General features: G+C 47.1%; 1 protein-coding gene across 2 annotated transcripts in view; it reads right to left on the bottom strand.

The window, feature by feature from the left end:
* Nucleotides 1-19,237, bottom strand: part of klar (klarsicht) — a 684,286-nt gene that overhangs the window by 69,579 nt on the left and 595,470 nt on the right. For both annotated transcript variants that reach the window (XM_075700314.1, XM_075700315.1), the window contains 5 exons: nt 17,297-17,558; nt 16,369-16,479; nt 14,159-14,344; nt 12,446-12,616; nt 7,416-7,509 (listed from right to left, as the gene is read on the bottom strand). In XM_075700314.1, coding sequence (XP_075556429.1) covers nt 7,416-7,509; nt 12,446-12,616; nt 14,159-14,344; nt 16,369-16,479; nt 17,297-17,558 — 824 coding nt within the window. The remainder of the gene's footprint in view (nt 1-7,415; nt 7,510-12,445; nt 12,617-14,158; nt 14,345-16,368; nt 16,480-17,296; nt 17,559-19,237) is intronic.

Genomic DNA, 19,237 nt, shown 5'->3' with positions numbered 1-19,237 from the left:
ACAAGTACGTTCATGGTAACAGGCTGTCTCCGCTACCTCTCGAAAGGCCTTTGCGCATGTCAAAACGCCTCCCTCTGCGGTCACACACTAACCTTGGACAGCTCTGCGCTTCCACGTCCCATTTCTCTGTGGAACAATTTGCCCGACACTATCGCTTCCTTAACAAACCATGATTCCTTCCGCAACCAAGTCAGCAGTCATCTTTCAATAACACCCTTTTAACCTGTTCACCGACTTATTGCTTTTCATTGTTATTTCTCGGTTGCATTCTAGTTTGTACTGTGCACCAATTGCATTTTGAAAGTATGCTGTATCTCTCGTGTTTGAATGTTTTGTATTAGAAATGTATAAGTGCCACTTGCTACCTAGTATGTTAACTAGCTCTTATAGTACTGTTTCCGTTTATACCTCCCTTATGCCATGTTCCTACGGGGGCCTGTAAGGTCTTTGTAAATAAATAAATAAATAAATAAATAAATAAATAAATAAATAACTTAAAAACTTTTCGATTATTATATTTGTTTTGGAGTGCGCTACGACGGTTCCCGAAGTCTAGCGCGAAGAGACGCGGCGTACGTTAACATTTGTTCGCAGCTGGTTGTTCAGCGCCGTGTATTTTCTCGCGTGCCTCCTATGTCCGTGTCGTTGCACTGCAACTACTAGATTACCTATCAAGAAGCCCACATAGCACACTCTTTGCACCCATGTTAGCTGCGCAGCGCGAATCCATATTCTTCGAAGCTTCGGCTCTGCCAGAAAGGTATGACACGGTTTTGCTCGCCCAACGATACTTTCTTCACACCCTTGCGCGCAACATCATACACTCTTAAGCAAAATTACACCCTTCTGCCACACAACGATAATCGTCATCTGTCTTTTCCGCATTTCGTTTCTTTAACGCGGCGAGCCCGGTACTTTCCAGTAACGAACGGCATGCGCGCTATCAGCATGAGCATGCGCGTTATCAGCATGACATAGCATTCCCGACCGGAAACTATAGCGGGCGCGGCGTTTTCAAGAAAGGAAATGCAAGCAAGGCAGATGACGATTAATGCTGTGTGGCAGAGATACACCCAAAAGGGCGTAACTTTGCCCAAGAGTGTACACTCTAAGAAAAGATTAAACCCTTTGGGGTGTATATTTGTCCCACAACGATAATCGTAATCTGCCTAGCTTGCGTTTCCTTTCTCGAAAACTCGGCGCTCGCTACTTTCCTGTCGAGAATGCTCCGTCACGCTGATAACGCGCATGCCGTTCGCGACTGGGAAGTGCGGGGCTCGCGGCGTTAAATGCGAGCGAGTAAGACGGGGATTATCGTTGTAACGTACTCCCCAAAGGGCGCTACTGTTTTTAAGAGTGCATGCGGGCGGAGAGATACGGGTCGGGTGGCTAGCCATCCTAAGACAGCTGGCACGCCGGTAACCGGCACAGACAGCGTTACAGAAACGTCACTTCCTCTAGTTTGTAGCGCAGCCGTTAGACCCGGTATTTGGCAAGAAATGGATTAAATTCATTATCTTAAATTCCGCTAGTTTCTGCCTGAAAACAAGGTTGTATCAACCGATTTCAGCACCCAAACTTTCGGCTAAAAATCTCGGCGGCAAAACTTTTGTTCGGGGGCCGAATCTTATAACGGTTCGGAAAACGAACCGTTCACTTCGCAGCTTACGTCACTAAATGGGCCACTCCCAAGCCGGAGCAGGCCCCGCACACTCTCAAGTTCAACAAATGGCCACAGAGGGCGAAAAATCAATCGAGGCGCGTTTCAGCGTAAGCGCGCAAGTGGAGCTACTGTAATTTGGTCGAATACTTTAATTTGTGCTTTCTCTGCTAGGGGCGCTAAACATGCTGAATTTTTTAATTTACACAAACCATTGACATGAACAATCGAGATGTCTAAGGATGTTTTTTTACCTCAGGCAAATAGTCAGTTGATTTTTTAAAAATTTGATTGTTGAAGCTGCTTTTTAGTCATAGCGTCAAGGTTTTTGTACTTGATTAACCACCGACAGCCGACAGCCTATTGGTATCGATGTGTTTCCTGGCCGTTGGCGTTCGAATACTACGGCGGTAAAACATTTTCGAAAGCATGCTGGTTTCGTCTGCGAGTCATTACACAGACTTGCTGTAAAGAGGTCTACTCTTGGCAAAAAATAGTGCCTCATTTTGTTTAGGCGTTGATTATCATAATGAATGCGGCGGAGGTTGACGGAATACGCTTGAAGGTACGTTTTTATGCCGTTGATCTCCATAACACCGTAAGTACGCAAACCGATGTGACAGAACACCCGATGCATCATTGTGTGTTCTCCGTCATCGCTTGTTTGCTGTACGCCTACTAATTCTTGACTTCTTCTTCAAGTGTTGCATCCTCCTTTTGACCTTGTTCTCTTGTGCTTCACTTACAGTATGTTGTTCCGTCAGCTGTAATGCGCATTTGCAAAACCAATACGTTTGATAAGACGCAGTGGTTATCATAATTTCACTACACATGTATTAAGCTGCCACATATGGTTCAGATACAGATACCTGTATGCGGACTTGCACGACGTTGATGCGGAGATTAGGATAATTATGACACCCGTAAGGAAGAGGCAGCTGACGGCCGTAAGCTGTTGCGTTCTTTCCGCCAAATTACCCGGCCTGGTAGTGCTCTAAAGATGCTGTATAAAAGTGACACGCGGTGACAGGGAAATTATTATGTTTAGCAGCCGACTGTACGTTTTGTAGCTTAGGTTTTCTTTCTTGTGCGTTTGTGCCACCCTTATTAATGAGCCATTTCTTGACTATGTTGTTGACTATGTAACCGCGTTTGTGTGGATCCGTAGACGTGTGCTTTTTGTTGTACTTGTAAAATGCAAATAAAATATTTTCAAGCTTACTCAATCTTTGGTGTGTGCGTTTATTCCAGTCGAGGCCATCGTGCCACCTGGAAACCGCACTCTGTCAGTAGCCCTACACGAAATGCAACAGCTGGAGCGCGGCGGCACAACTCGGGGTAACGGCGGCGTAATAAACGAAAAACCGCTCGGGATGCCCTTAAAAGTCAGTTCAGAGTGTGCCTTAACTCGATATGACTCAGCGCTACATATATTCTGCTGCGCCTTGATCGTGCTCCCGCCAGTTTGGTTGCTGTGTGGCAAACGTAGCGCCTACATACATATGTAGGCGCTACGTTTGCCACACAGCAACCTAACTGGCGGGAGCACGATCGATGCGCAGCAGCCAGAACCCAGTAGGTAAAGCGACCATACTGTGCAAAACCCCGTTTCCGTTTCCTGTTGTACAGCGCCACCCGTGGTCACATACTTTAGTAAAGCAATGAAGGGGGCTAGTTGGTGAACGTTCATGGTTATATTGCGCTCAGTTTTACAAACACGATATTAAGGAAGGACAGGACGTGGACGGACGAAGCGCAATCCGTCCACGTCCTGTCCTTCCTTAATATCGTGTTTGTAAAACTGAGCGCAATATAACCATGATCACATACTTTAGTTCACGACGCCACCGCTACGCTTATTTCCGTAGCACTGTGGAAGGTACAGTTTCCCTTCTCTAAGTTTGTATAGGTGTTCTGTGGCCGGAGGTGGGACGCGACCAATAGACGAGAGGGTGCCACCTCTGAAGTGTACGTTGTTGTGATTGGCCGTTCGCCCCGCGACACCCCTCGGTCACGGCTCGCACGATTATGGGGAAGGGGCCGACGGCCTCGTCGAAATGGTTCTCGACCCTGACGCTTCACAGCCAGCGTGGCCCGGTCAGTGCGATGATCCGGCCAGAGTACGACCGGAGTCGGCGTTCCCCCCTGCTTGTGCCCGGTGACGTGCGCGCGTCTCCGACAATGCTCCCCTCTTGTGGGAAAGGGCAACCGACCTCCGGATTGGGTGAAGTGACTGATGCATAAAAGGGGCAACAGATATGGCGGGAGTGATCGGCGACTTCATCATCAACTTTTCTGTATTACTTTGCATTTTCTTATACTAGCAGAATAATTTCTAGCAGAAGAAGCTTCGTAACCAGTGACACCCACAGCCAGCGAGCGAGGCCTACCGTCTTCATCGGTTAGTGCGTACACAGTCGAGAGAACGGCCTGCCGTTTGAGACATTCCCGTATTTGCCGTGCGCGAAAAGAGGACCGTCGTAATAAGACAAACAACTCCGTGAAGCTTTGATTTGTTGCAGATGGGCCATATTAGTACAGAATAAGCTCTCCTAAACAGACCATCATGCTCAGCGTGCTGACTTTGTTGGCAGCCGCCGATCGCTCGAGCTGGTAGGCCTAGCTCCCGGTTGTCGAAGCAGCAGCTGACGGCGCTTGCAATGAAAACACAGCGAGTCATAAAGCGTGTATTTTCGTGAGCATTTTAGCGACAATTATGTCGCGGTTAAATGGACACCAGAGTTGGTTCTCTCTGTACTCTGCCGGCAGCAAAGAGCAAAAAGGCGAGCACGGTAGTCGATCGCTGCGCGCGGCCAGTCGGCGACGTGCGCTCCGCTCTTTGTTGAAGGAGCGCGCGTCGCTCGCGTCAGCAGCCTCTGAATATACAGTGTTTTTAACGCAATCTTCCTTCAGTGCCGAGCCTCGATGAGCCTGGCGAATAGTAGCAGTTATGACGTAATAGTTCTGCGAAAGCCCGCAAGGTGGAGAGAACTAATTAATGAAGAGAAAATCAGACATCCACCAGTTCATAGCAATTGCTACAAAGGAAACCCATATGGGTTTCTCAAAAGAAAAGCCTCACAGGTGAAGAAAAATTTGTCCTTGTCCGAGACTCGAACTCGGGACCACCGCCTTTCCGGGGCATCCGCTCTACCATCTGAGCTAACCAGGCAGCTAGCAGATGGCAGGGCAAAGTCGAATTTGTCAACAACTCGAGGCAAAGGCAACAGTTTGACATAATAGTTCTGTGGGAGCCCGCTTGGTGGATGTCTGATTTTCCCTTTATTAATTACTTCTCTTCACCTTGCGGGTTCCCACAGAAGTATTACGTCAAACTGTTGCCTTTGCCTCGAGTTGTTGACAAATTCGACTTCGCCCTGCCATCTGCTAGCCACCTGGTTAGTTCAGATGGCAGAGCGGCTGCCCCAGAAAGGTGGTGGCCCCGGGTTTGAGTCCCGGAGAAGGACAAATTTTTCTTCACCTGTGAGGCTTTTCTTTAGAGGAACCCGTATGGGTTTGCTTTGTAGCAATTGCTACGAACTGGTGGATGTCCGATTTTCTCTTTATTAATTACTTTTCTACATCACTTGTACTGGTGCCGACTGCGCTTTACCCAATGTGGATTGGAGTCACCCCAATATAGTGTGCATTATACGAACTTACCTAAGCATTTCTGCGAAAATTGGCTTCATCTGTGCACATGATGTTGCTCAAAAAGTCTGTTGACTCATCGGCTTTTGTGAGGACCGAATTAGAGAAATCTAGGCGATTCTGCAATTCCCTATCTTCCAAGCATTGGTGCTGGTTAAGATGGTATGGACGAAAGGCCGTCGATTATAATCCTCCAAACTGATGACTTGGAAATTGGTATCTGTGCGGTCATGTGACGCATGCTAGCATGAGGGTTTGAGGCCATATATGCTAGAACATCCGTGCGTAGGCTAGGACTCGAAAGATGGAGTCCTCCGCTGCTATTTCTTGAAGCTGCCAGTTTGTCTCAGGTTTTAATCATTTCTGATGATAGTCGATGCGTTTGGTCTACAGCCACACTTCCATAACTGATATATATTTGTGGTCTTCTTCTTGTTGCCATTTGCAGCAAGGATCATGTTTACCTTCTGCTCATCATAGAGACATGGCAACTGGGATGAAACAAAATGCACCTTTAAACCTTTGCACCAATGTTGTCATTTCACTTTTGTGGTGAAAAGTGTTGTGACAAAAAAAAGAAAGAAAACCATTCGTCCACTTTACGCTAAGACAACAGATATCACAGCCTGTTTCCAACTAACATCAAATGCAACGTGTTACTATGGCCTGGGCGTGCCAGATAAGGAGCTAGCTCGATCCCAATGTTTTTCTTTATTTGCTTTATTTCGTTCTGGCGAACTCAGAGGGAGCCTGTTCGAGGGCACTGCTTTAAGATGTGGGTAGGAGTGCAGTCGCATGGTATTTTCCATATATCGCGGGGTTTATTTATTTGGTTATTTTGAATACTTTTCTGGCCTGAAGGCATTACAGAAAGGAGTGGTAAGTAAAAAAAATAAGCAGCACATAATTATACAAAATGAAGTTTTAAGAGTGGCCGAAAATACAGTGGTCTTGAATTTGTCAACGTCAGAAATGGCAGTAATGGAGGGAGGAAGCTCGTTCCAGTCGACACTGGTTATTAGTGCACAATTTGTATGTCACTGAAAACACCACAGTTAGACGTCCCTTGGTTGCGCCTACAAATGCCTCACTGACACTTTGATAATTAGGATAGTAAGTCTCGAGTTGGATAATTATTTACAGTTACCTAATTAAATTTCAGTAATGAAAAAATTACTGGCAGCTGCTCCATTATACTGCAAACAATATGCACTAGGTTTTTTCTGAGTAGCGCATTGCTCTTTCTTTTAAATCTTGGTTCATGATAGTTAATTGGGAAACCCTAAGTATATTTATGACCTCTGCATGCAAGTGACAATGTTTCAATTTCTAATAAATGTTGCAAATTATTAGAAGTTTCTTTTTTTCATGAGTCGTTAGCATTGCTTACTGAAAAGAGGAGCGATACTAAGACACATATAATTCACGTGCATTTCACACGCCATTGATAAAAGACACTCCCGAAGGGGTCACTGAAGTCTACAGGCTTTTTCAGGGTCAAAAGAGCACGCAAATCAATTTGAAGCGAGGTGAACATACAGCAACATATTCATTCTCTAGGCATAGGCCATCCATACCTTTAGATATAATTGTTAATTGGCTAACTCTTTCTCTATTAAAAATATAATAAACTTTATCCTGTGCATATATTTAAATATATGGTGTATGTGCATGGTGTCTACGGTGGAAATTAAGAACAACGTTGAAGCGAGAAAATACACATGAGGCAGCTGCCGCTGTTGCTTCTAATGCGCTTGTCCTCCTAATGTTAGGATTGGCAAAAATAACGTGAAATTATGAATTAAAAGCTGTGCATGTCAGCGTCAACAATGTGCACAATAGCCACAATAAATTTTAAGCGAAAAGGTTGAGGCAATTCAAACGAAACCTCACAAGATATGGGTGACAAAACTCTGGCAATGACACTTTAGGTGGGGGGGGGAGGCTTCGGCATTACATGGGGAGGGGGGGGGGGACTACGGAAAACTCCTCGGGCTCGGACTCCACAGACCGCCTGTAGTCGGTACCTATGCAAACACATACCCCATACAAACCATACCCAGAAATTAGAAAAAACAGCTGGTGCTCGCAGCACCAAACTCACTTTGTAGCTGTGGTGAGTCTTCTCCATTCTGGAGGTGGATGCGGATCATCTTCAACCAGTGCAGGTTGGTCTGGCAGGTGGCCACCAGCTCCGCCTATGGAACACTTCATCATTAATGACATGATGGCTCTCCTCGTGACAATGGAATTGCTTCAGAGGGACTGACAACCGATTTTTAAGGACCTAATTTTTTTATGGCGCAACGCAAAGCTCACCATCAGCAGTGTTTACACGTGCAGTGGTTACAATCAAAAGCACGCGGACATTTTGTAAGCAGAATTTTTAGACCTAAGAAGCCTCCAAAAGAGTGAGAGTCCCTCCTCCAGCAACGCTGAGAAGTGAAAGCGATGTTGATAGCCTGCCTCACAAACTGTGAAAGTCGCTCATTGTTCTGCTTTCACCGAAGTGAGTGCAACTGTGATTAACCATTCACATTGTGACCTTTTCAACCACTTTTGAAAATAAAAAACTCAGTGCCCTTCCACGCTGTGAAGAAGGATGACCAGCGAAGCTGTGTGCGTGGGCCCCTTAATGGCGAACTGCACCTCCGCCACGGGTCGGCCCCCAGCATTGCACTATCTCCGGGATCGGCCCATGTGTGGGGAGTGCTTAATGCCCGTTTCAGCTCCGCCGCGGGTCGGCCTGGCATCGCACTATCTTCAGGATCGGCCCATGTATGGGGAGTGCTTAGCGCCTGCTTCACCTCCGCCACGGGTCGACCCAGCATTGCACTATCTTTGTTATCAGCCCAGGTATGGGGAGTAATTAACCCCTGCGTCAGCTCTGCCGCGGGTCGGCCCGGCATTGCACTATCTTCAGGATCGGCATGCGTATGGGGAGTGCTTGATGCCCGTTTCACATTCGCCGCGGGTCGGCCCGGCATCGCACTATCTTCAGGATCGGCCCATGCATGGGGAGTGCTTAACGCCTCCTTCACCTCTGCTGCTGGTTGGCCTGGCATTGCACTATCTCCGGGATCGGCCCATGTGTGGGGAGGTATTCTTTTGCTTACCATGCCAATAATGACACGAAAATTTGCTCGGACGGTAGAGGTATACAGCTTTGCTGTAAAAGCTGGTACAATAAGTTCGCGTTGTTGTAAAAACCTTTCTTATATTTGTACGGCGTTTTTCCATAAGTACAAACCTATGTCATGGCTCGCTGGCCCCCGTCGTGATTATTCTGTCAATAGATGAGCCAAGCCAACTCACAGAAAACGAAGGCGATGGCAGCACCACTTTTCTACTCGCTACAAACCAAGGTCTATTGGGACATTGTAAGTTAGAAAAAACTTGCATCAGGAAAAAGTGTACTGCATTTCTATACTAATAAAAAGACTAGGAACCGCGTACACTAATAGAAGGTCATGTGACAGGCCTCTTATATACCCATTCATGTTTTTGCAGTGTGGAGTGCTAAAGGTCATTTTCCGTGACTTTTCGCAAAGAATTAAAAATATAAATCCATGTTTAATGAGAAAAACGTGGCTTGTTTTTAGCCACTGTGATAGGCAATCTTTCCATCAGCGGGGTTACCTCGATTCATGTTCTGAGCGGTTGTCTGTCCCTTTAACTAAGCTACATACGATACAGCGTGTTCGCAAACAAGTCCTGGAAGATGTTTATATGGACCCAAGTCATTGCAGAGTAAAGAAATTGTAGCAGAGGTACTCAATGACCTATGGCATCATTGTATGAATGATTGGAATTTTCTAAAAGATACCATGAATACATACAAACTGACCCAACTTTCCATTACAGTCGCCGACCGATTTTCCGGACTCCAAAAATTCGGACATGCTCGATTATTCGGTCAGCTTCGCGGCACCGCCATTCTCCCCATAGACCACAATGTATAACAACTGCCGAAAGTTCGGACACCTTGCAACCTCTCGTTCGATTTTTCGGACACTCCTTGAGCCAACTCGATCGATGGCACTCGCCCCCACCGACTCTGTCCGGTGCAAGGCTCGACTTGCTGAACGCCATTTTTGTTTTGAACTGAGCCTCCTTGCTGCCCCACGAGGTGGCGCTACTGAAAATCCCCGCCCATCATCATCGTTGCTGCCTGGTTCGGTAGAGTGGCTATGAGTGACTACAGCAGTTCCGGTCTCAGCATAGTAAGCCATGTCGCCATAGCCATGTCAAGGCAATCCAGCTCCAGATTTGTTTCTTTCTTCGTGCACGACGCTGCGAGTAGGCCACGTTTTTAGTTTGTGCGAATGGTGCCGGCGTGACAGCGTAGTGGTGTTTGTGTGCTGTGTCGAGGTCGCGGTGATCGAACGTCCAATGGCTCCGATAGTGCCCGCACAGACTGCGCTGGGAAATGCTGGCAAGCGTGGCACCAAATATACCACAATGTCAATGGCGAAAAAGATCGCCATTGTGCAGCAAGTCCTGAGCGGCCGGTCTCAAAGCGGAGTTGCTCGAGAATTTAACATCTCGAAGCAGACGGTCTCGGACTACATGAGAAACCAGACGAAGATTCTCGGCGAAGCAACGAAGTCTTCCTCCAGCTTGGAAAGGAAAAACTTTAGAGACGGCAGCCACCCGAAGCTCGAAGAAGCCCTCCACATGTGGTTGTGTGCTACAGTTGCTAAGCGGATTCCTGTGTCTGGGGACCTTCTGAAGCAGAAGGCAGAGACGCTCGCTCTCCGGATGAACATTGAGGGCTTTATGTTTAGTGACGGATGGCTCCGTAACTTCAAAAAAAGGTACGACCTCGCTTTCAAGAGGATGTGCGGCGAGAGTGGTGCCGTCGACCGGACCCTTGTTGCGAATTATCGCTCGGAGACTCTGGAGTCGCTGTTGTCCCAGTTTTCGCCAGACGACGTTTTTAACTGTGACGAAACCGCCCTGTTCTATAAGATGCTGCCTGATAAGACTCTTTCTGTGTCTGGCGATCCCTGCCACGGCGGGAAGCACAGTAAAGAGCGCGTCACCATCATGGTAGGCAGCAACATGTCGGGGACCGAGAAGCTTCCGCTTCTTGTGATTGGCAAATCTAAAAGACCGAGGTGCTTCAAGGGAGCGAAGTCGCTGCCCGTCTGGTATGAGGCCAACAAAAAAGCTTGGATCACGCAGCAGCTGTTCAGCGACTACGTCCGCAAACTTGACAGGAAGTTCAAGTCGCAAAACCGAAAGGTATTGCTTTTCGTGGATAACTGCGGTGCACACGGTCACATCCATGATCTCGAGTGCATCCGCTTGGAATTCCTGCCGCCCAACACCACGAGTGTCCTCCAGCCCATGGACCAGGGCATTATAAAAAATTTGAAGGTCCTATACCGAGCACGCCTCTTGAACCGCATGGTCGTCTGCATCGACGCCGGCAAGCAGTACGCTGTTAGCCTTCTGTCGGCTATAAACATGCTTGCGGATGCCTGGAAGGCGGTGGCCCCTGCCACTCTACAGAACTGCTTTCGGCACGCTGGATTTGTGATAACCGATGAAGTGAGTGCCATGGAGGCCCCAGATCTGTCGCCTTCAGATGTGCTCCCTACTGAAGCCGAAAATGTTCTTCAAGACTTGCGCAGTGGTGGCATTGCGATTCCGGACACTGTCTCATTTGATAGTTTTACAGATGCTGACAGTGCTGTACTGACGTGCGCAGAACTTGACGACGACGAGATCATTCGTCAGGTTTGTGCTGCCCCGCCGGATGATGACTCTGAGTCGGAGGATGACGCACCATGTGCGCCGCTGCCGTCGCACGCGGAGCTTGTACAAGCATTGACTGTGCTTTCAGCCGCCTACAGTGACCGCACGACCCTCTCCGAGATTGAGGCTGATCTGATTGCGCGCAAACGAAACAGCGTGCAACGGCGCATTCACGATTTCTTCGCGCCTGCTGCCGCGCCCAAATAAGGGCGTGGAAATAAAGGATTTTTTTTCTGAATCTGTTTTTTCGGACACCTGTTTATTCGGACATTTCCGCGGTCCCCGTGAGGTCCGAATAAACGGTCGGCGACTGTATACCCTGAAATGCCGAAGGGCTGAAGTGATGGCACTGTTCTGGGTGTTTGCTAAGCTGGCAATGCTGGGCTCAAAGCATAGGTGGAGCAGTTGGCCAGTGCTTTGGAGTGCTCCATTTAATTTCCAATTCATTTTATAAATGTTATGTTTTCTTTGGCTCTTCGCAGCACTCTACATGGATGGCTGTCTGGCTCAGTAAACTGGACCTGTACTGGAGATGGCGTAATCAAAGGTTGCACATTTCATTGGGTGAATCCTCATACCTGTGCACTGCATATGTTCCTGCCAGGGTTTCAATGTAGTTTTTAATGCAGGCTGATCCTGGAGGCAGCACATCATCACAACACTCGCATGCCTTGTAGCATTTACCAAAAGAGCTAACCAACAAGTGTGCTCAGAAGTGTGGAAGCTATTGCCTGAGTGACAATCACCCTCAGTCTTGAAGACAAGTCCACTTGTCGAAACGTTGGCTCTTGCTTTCATTTTGTTCTCATTTTGCTCATCGTCCTGAATTTCCACCTTCCGCATTCCCCGTGTTTTCCCTGAATCACCTTCAGATAGTACTGGAATTTTTCTTTTTTTACAACCATCGCACTAAGTGACAAATCCTGGTGATTACGGTGGCATTAGGACAGTGATGAAAGGTAAAAAGCACAGAAGACAAAATGAATTGCAACGAAATGCGCCCATTGGTCTCCAACTCGCGGGCATGCACATTCCATTCCCTGCTAAACTACAGGCACAATAATTGAGCCGATGTCCAAGAGCTTAATACCCGACGTGGTAGCTTAGTAGGTATGGTTTTGCACTGCTAAGCACAACATCGCAGGATCAAATCCCGGCCAAAGCAGCCACACTTCAATGGGGGTGAAATGAAAAAAAAAGAAAGAAAGAAACGCTATGTCCTTTGTATAGGGGTTATGTTAAAAGATCCCCTGATCGTTAAAATTTATAGGAGTCTCCCACTATTGCGTGCTTCATAATCAAATTGTGGTTTTAGCATGTAAAACATCAGAATTCAATTCGATTTCAAGAGGTTAATGAGGTAGTACTCACAAATTTAGGTGGTGACATTTTCTCCCGGGGCCCCTGAGGAGCATCCATGCCAGAGGCAGCAATCTTATGCAGGCTGTTGCGAATGAAGGTATAAGCACGAGTGCTCTGGCCCAACAGGTGGTGAAGGTCCTCGATGTCTGAATCCGAGTCAAACTCCGTAGTGCCCCCAGGCTGCACAAATGAAAGCAACGATGAAACCAGGACAATTTCAACCAGGAATCGAGCTTACATATGAACTTTATGTACTCTACCAATGTGGAATTTTAAGAACTTGAATAAGTCATAATTCCAATAATACATCAAAACAAGTCAACAATTGAGATCCCACTTGGCCTAGGTGAAGAATCTTCAGAGCATGTGCAATGCAGATCTATCTAGCTTATGAGAATGAGGTACATAATTGGCAGGTTTGCCATGCTTCCAGCAGTCCTTGCTACTTCACTGCCATGCTGAAGTGCTGAAGAATCTTCAGAGCATGTGCAATGCAGATCTATCTAGCTTATGACAATGAGGTACATAATTGGCAGGTTTGCCATGCTTCCAGCAGTCCTTGCTACTTCACTGCCATGCTGAAGTGCTGAAGAATCTTCAGAGCATGTGCAATGCAGATCTATCTAGCTTATGACAATGAGGTACATAATTGGCAGGTTTGCCATGCTTCCAGCAGTCCTTGCTACTTCACTGCCATGCTGAAGTGCTAAGCAATCCAAGTGCCAAAGTTGCGACCTTTCCGATAGAGGTTTTTCTTGGTGCACTACAAATGGCTATACATTGTAAAGCACTGGCAACAGTTCATTTATTTTAAAATGTTAAAAAGATATATAGAGAGAAAACTTACAATGTTATTCATCATTGAGCAAATCAAGTGCACTAAACAAGAGCTGACCTTAGGAATGTCAAGACCACAAAAGAAGCTATTATCGTTTGCAATGACCACAACAAGATCAAACTTGATGTAGCAGTTCTGTGGAAACCCACAAGGTGGAGAGATGTACTTAATAAATGGAAAATGAGACATCCACCCGTTCGTAGCAATTGCTACAAAGGAAAACCATACGGGTTTCCTTTGTAGCGATTGCTACGAACGGGAGGATGTCCGATTTTCCATTTAGTAAGATGAAAATTGCATGAAATTAATATCTCCCATGTGCAGCAGTGCCGAAGAAGCTGCATTGTCCCAACCTGTTTCGTGTTAGGAATGTGAATTCCTAGCGTCCATTTTGAGCATAGGTCAGCAGAAAAAGCCGATACTCGCTCATACTCACTCATCAATATTTTCACAGCCTACGTACTCACTCACTGGCGTTCACAGTGACTTCCATTCACATTTACTGGCACTCACTCCCATACATGATCCTTGTGTCTACTCACACTTGCCGACTGTCACGCACGTCCACTTAAAATCACTGTCACTGACTTTCGTTCATACCCGTGTTAACTGGCCCTCACTCCTCAGGTCCACTTCGTACGGTTCATTCGCCTTGCATCCTTCGTCCCTCACAAAAGCTCTGTCGTGCACCTGGGAAATGAGTGCGGGTGATGTTTGTGACGCTCTTTCTGTCCTAAACCTCGGCAGCTATGCACCAACTAGCCCTATACCCCACTTTGCTAAATGAGTGTGAAGTGAGCATTCACCAGTGCGCTCGTGAGTGAGTATGATGGACACCAATGGTTTTGAGCTCCTATTTTATCGCAATGTAAACATTTAAGCACCTTGTTGGCAGGGCGGCCCTTGTGTGGGGATCGTCTTGGGAGGTCTCTGGGCTGGCCGCTGAGCGAGGAAGTGTCCGATGGGCTCCCGATGAAGGCCCAGTAGTCGTCCCCGAAGTCTAGCAGCTTCTTCACCTGGTCCTCATCTGCAGTCTGCTCGGAGTAGGGCTCGCTGAAGTACGGTGGGTCCTGCATTGTACGAGTAGAGGTGCACACTGTGTTTTCAAATCTATCAGTGATATACTTTCTTGTTAAAAACGAAAACACATTTTTGCAAATGCTGTTGGTTAGGATTGATAACCCATCAAAGCTACACATGCACAGTATATATGGTCAGCTCTTAACCTAAACGACACCCAAGTGGCATTAAGAACAACGCTGGATCAACTTTATGAGAAAACAGGGTCTTGTATGACGGGCCAGGGAGGAAACTGCAGTATGCCTGCCTTCAGTCAGATCTCCGCTGAATTTAGTGATGAAGCTTTAACTGGGTGCCTCCTTTAAGAGTGAACTGTACTGAATGTGCCCCGGGACAGAGCAAGCACTTCACCTGCAAAGTTCTCTACAGTGAATTTTACATCTAAGGAGAAAGCAGATTTTAAAAATTTGAGCACTAATGGATTCATTTGGGCACCCTTTTCATTCACGGTGTATGCCACTGGCATATCAAAATACACAGCCGTCTGGTCGGCATTGCCGATTTGCCCAAAGTTGCAGCCTGCCACTTCTCTCTTTCGCAGCATGTAGCGCTGGAAAGCTATCAGCTTTTCTTCGAAATCGCTTGGCAGCTTCTGGGTGATTTAAGTGTGAAGTCGGGGGCTGAAGCCAACGCGCTTCATAGATTTCTGAAGCCAGCCCCGGCTGGCTTTGAAATCCTTTGGCGTTAGGCCTCATTCCCTCGAAAGTTCCCTAGCTTTCGCTTGGACCACTTCTGTTGTCACTGGAAGGGCAGCTGCTCTCTGTGTCCGAACAAAGTCGGCCAAAACTGTCTCCACTTCGTGGTGCAGCCTTTCTTTGGTCCACTAAATGCCATCCTCGTTGCGGCGCGCGCAAAAAGCTGCTGTCATTGTCCCTTTCAACGATGGACGTTTTTCTCGTAGACGCCAAAGTCCCACCCGGCTTGAAGTTTTGACAATGCCTCTGCGGCTATCACAACCTTTCACTTGAAAGCGGCACTGTAGTTGCATCTCCTGCTTGGTGCCATTGCGATAACACCACGCCGCACACCGATACAGCCAACACGACACAGGTCAAAATGGCGACCTCGCTTGTGTACGGTCGGCTACTGGCATGGCTAGTAGCGGCTGCGATACTGACTTTGCTATATGGCGCTAGCTATGCACCATATTTAGCAGTTTCAATGAAAAACTGGCGCATTTTTTAAAAATCCTCGAATCTAAGCCGACCCTAGAGTTTGCAATATGATTATTTGAAAAAATCTATCGGCCTAGATTCGAATAAATACGGTATTTCCCAACGCATGTTGAAGGCCTGAGGCAATGCTTAGTCTATGAATGGGTTTGGCCAGGAACCAGCACTCTGCAAGTCAGACTGACCTGGCAGGTGCAAGAAAAGACTAGCCCATGATGTGGTCACCAGTATGGGTGCAGCGGCCAGTTGCAATGAATCAGTATGTGGAGCAGCTGTTTGCAACAAATCCTTCTCCACGGACATGGTAGCTGCTGAGTGCGGCGGCTATGACATTTAGGCAACTGACTTGCGTGCAGTAGCCCAGCTGGTGATGGCAAGCATTGGCGAGGCCAAAGGAGGCGTTGGCGAGGCAGACGAAGGCAACTATGCAGTTGCTGACTGGAAGCTTCATAGGTGGTGGATGAAGGCACTGCCCTCGCAGTTACTGGCATAAGAGGCCTCATTGGCAACGAAAATGAAGCACTGTGCGACGCCATGACCACTTGTAACACCAAGCTGCACTTGCTACGAGCCAGATGCACGAGTGGTAGCAGCACAGACTGAGCCGAACACAACACAACCTCAGCGCACCGCATGTCAACCAATTTATACACAGCTCACAGCACAGGGTTGCTAGACGCCTGTGTTGGTTGAAGGGCTGGGCCCTCTACAGATATGACAAAGGTATTTTCGTGTCTGATGTGACTTCGCTATAACAAGGTTTAACTGTAAACCCAGTATTTCAATTAACCATGAGAATGTTTGTGCTACAAAACAGTAACAGCACAATGATTTTGGCTCACCTGGTAATCATCCCAAACCTGGTCCGAGACTGAGCTCTGCTCCTCTACATGGGCCAAGGTGGGCGCCCGCGAGAACAGGTGGCTCTTGGAGCTGATGTACGGAAGGCAGTCCTGCACAGATGTGCAGATTCCATGTTCTCTGCCTGTCTATTTCATGAGGGTGGCAAAAGCAGTAAAAAATACTAGCAATACCAACAAGCTCTTTTAGGTCGTAAAGTTAGAATTTCTCCTGCTACAAGGCTAAATACAATTCTATTTGGCCTAAGTTACATCGTCAAGAGTGTCTAAAAGTTATGAACAATTGATCCACTTGCTTGAATACCATTTGAACAAATGATTCCCATCATTGCACAATGGCAACGTCTTTGTACTGAAAGGGACCTGATGTTATGGCATTTCACTTGACTGTCTTTTCACTTATGCAAAGCTTCTTGAGGCTCCTTGAGGTTTGTCAATGAAGAGTTAGCCACATTAAAGCTTATCGCAATAGTTCAAAACAAAGATGTAAGCTACCATATCTTGCAAGCTGAATTTGCTTTCAGCCAACATGAGTACACTACCTTCACTGTCTTAAATTTTAAGACTCCAGTTGGTTTCTTGCAATCTGTATAGCAGTAACATGGAACAAGAGCAAGAGCTTTGCAACACCTGCTAGTGGGCTAGTCGCTTCATTTCTTAATTATGTGGTAGTGTATTGTGTAAACACCACATACACAAAATACTATGCCCAGTGCATCATACTTGCATGTGTTGAGCTTATGCGAAAGGGTTCTGCATACGAAGCTGTAGCTTTGTGCACATGTCTTGCTATCTGGAAGTGCACAACTCACAAACATAAAAGAAGCGAGGTAATCTGAACTAGTAAGCTGCCTTTTCGAACAAGAGAGCACATATTTACAAACATATGGTGTTATAACGACGTCCTTACCTGGTAGTTCTCTGTGCCCGAAGATGAAGACACATTCTGCAGAGACCCAGTGGTGCCTGTTGAAAGGGATGTGGCGGAGGCCCGTCTCAGGCGGCGTCCGCTGTCGTCACCACTTTTCTGCCGCTTGTGTGCTGATGAAGAGCCAGACAGGGCCTCCGAGCTCGAGCCAGAGCGCAATCCCCGTAAGCCACGAGACCTTTGCAGTCGGCGGTCAGGCGATGAGGGGTCTTTCTGAACACCCACTGAGCTCGTACGTGGCCGACTGTAAGCAAGCAAATAGAGCAAGACAAAGAGTACAATTCATTTCGCCTGAATAGCAAAAACTGACAGCTTTAATTTGTAATAGGTGTGGAACATTTATTTGTACAGGATGAACGCACAACAGTACCCTCCTGTTTCTACACAGTGCCCCTTGTTGCAAATTTTGTGAAGATGGTGTATATACAACGTACTTTGCTGCAGTGCTGTGTGCATGTGGCACCAGATCGGCCAGAAATTCTATCTACCAGTTGCAGAAAGCACAGAAATACACTTCCTCTTGGAGAACAAACAAACTAGTGACAAGCTTCCTGCAATTGCGTACTGCACAATACACCAGCAAGCAGCATCATTTTTGCAAAGAATATGCAAATGGCTCATCGCCACTTACTGCTGTCCGCCAAGCCTAGCCAGCATTGCTTCAAAGCCATAGCAGATGTTGCTTTAAAAAACAACCAATGGCAATTGCTAAATGCGATGTTGTGAGAACTCCTTACCTTCTAGTCACAAGAATTCGCACAGAAGAGAAGATACGCTGCTATCTGGGGCATCTGGGCTGTGAAGCCCGTGATGGCGCACTGCACGGGCTTGGGCTAGCCCAAACGCCCGGACCCAGGCCGGCTGACAGGCTTAAGCCAGGTAAGCAGTTGTTAACTCAGACCCAGGCTGGGCTTGGGACTAGGAGCTTCGGGCTTGAATCAGGCCCGGTTGCAGTCGGGTCCGGATTAGGCCCAGGCACACTATTTGCAACTCCACAAAAGTGAAAACTATAGAAACTGCAGCCCAATGCAAATTTAAGGGCAGTGGTGTCTGTCAGTTTATGGGAAAGTCGAGGCAAGCAGGCCACGACACAGCAGCTGTGCATTGCACAGATTAGTGTACATTAGTGGCGGTCTTCAGCGATGGAGAAAATGGTATCAGTGATCAAACGCACCCACTGTACGCCCCGCTTTTTAATACGATCATCATTCTTTGCCTACTTCAGGCACATTTTATCTACCTATCTATCTATGAGGGACATTTCGAAAGTAAGTTTCGTCATTTATTTTCACATGGAAACTTTACTGCCAAAAATAATACATCATGGCAACATGGACTATACACCTTGCACTATTTTTCCACATAGTCGCCACTTACATTGAGCCATTTTTCGTAGCATGCATTCAGTTTGAAGAAACCATCTGGTAAAACTTGGTGCCTTGTGATGCAAGGAATTGTTGCAGAGCCTGCTTCAGCTAAGCATTGTTTTGGAAGTGACATCCCGAGAGTGCAGCTTTCAATTCAGGGAACAGGTGCCTATTCATGCCAGATAACCGCACACACTTCCGTTGGCGAGCACGTTGTCAGCACACGTCTGTCTGCTATCGTGATTTGTGCTCAAATAACCCTGAGTTTGCAGGACTGCTGCTACTCTCTCTTCTTCAATACTCTGCGCATGCGTCATCATTCCTCCGCTGACGCTCCTTCCATCGTTGAACCAGCAACGGGCGTGGATTCTTATGGCGATTGTTTAAACTGATGCCCTACCATCTCATTCAATAAAAATGATGAAACTTACTTTCCGAATGTCCCTCATGTCTGTCTGTCTCTCTCTCTCTCTCTGTGCGTGCGTGTGTGTCTTATGCCACATTACCCAACTTGAGCCACTACGTATGTCCTCGAGGTCATGGTAGTTCCATTGCT

Source organism: Dermacentor variabilis, chromosome 7, assembly GCF_050947875.1.
Source record: "Dermacentor variabilis isolate Ectoservices chromosome 7, ASM5094787v1, whole genome shotgun sequence".
Lineage (NCBI taxonomy): Eukaryota > Metazoa > Arthropoda > Arachnida > Ixodida > Ixodidae > Dermacentor > Dermacentor variabilis.
This window is presented reverse-complemented; position numbering and strand designations above follow the sequence as displayed.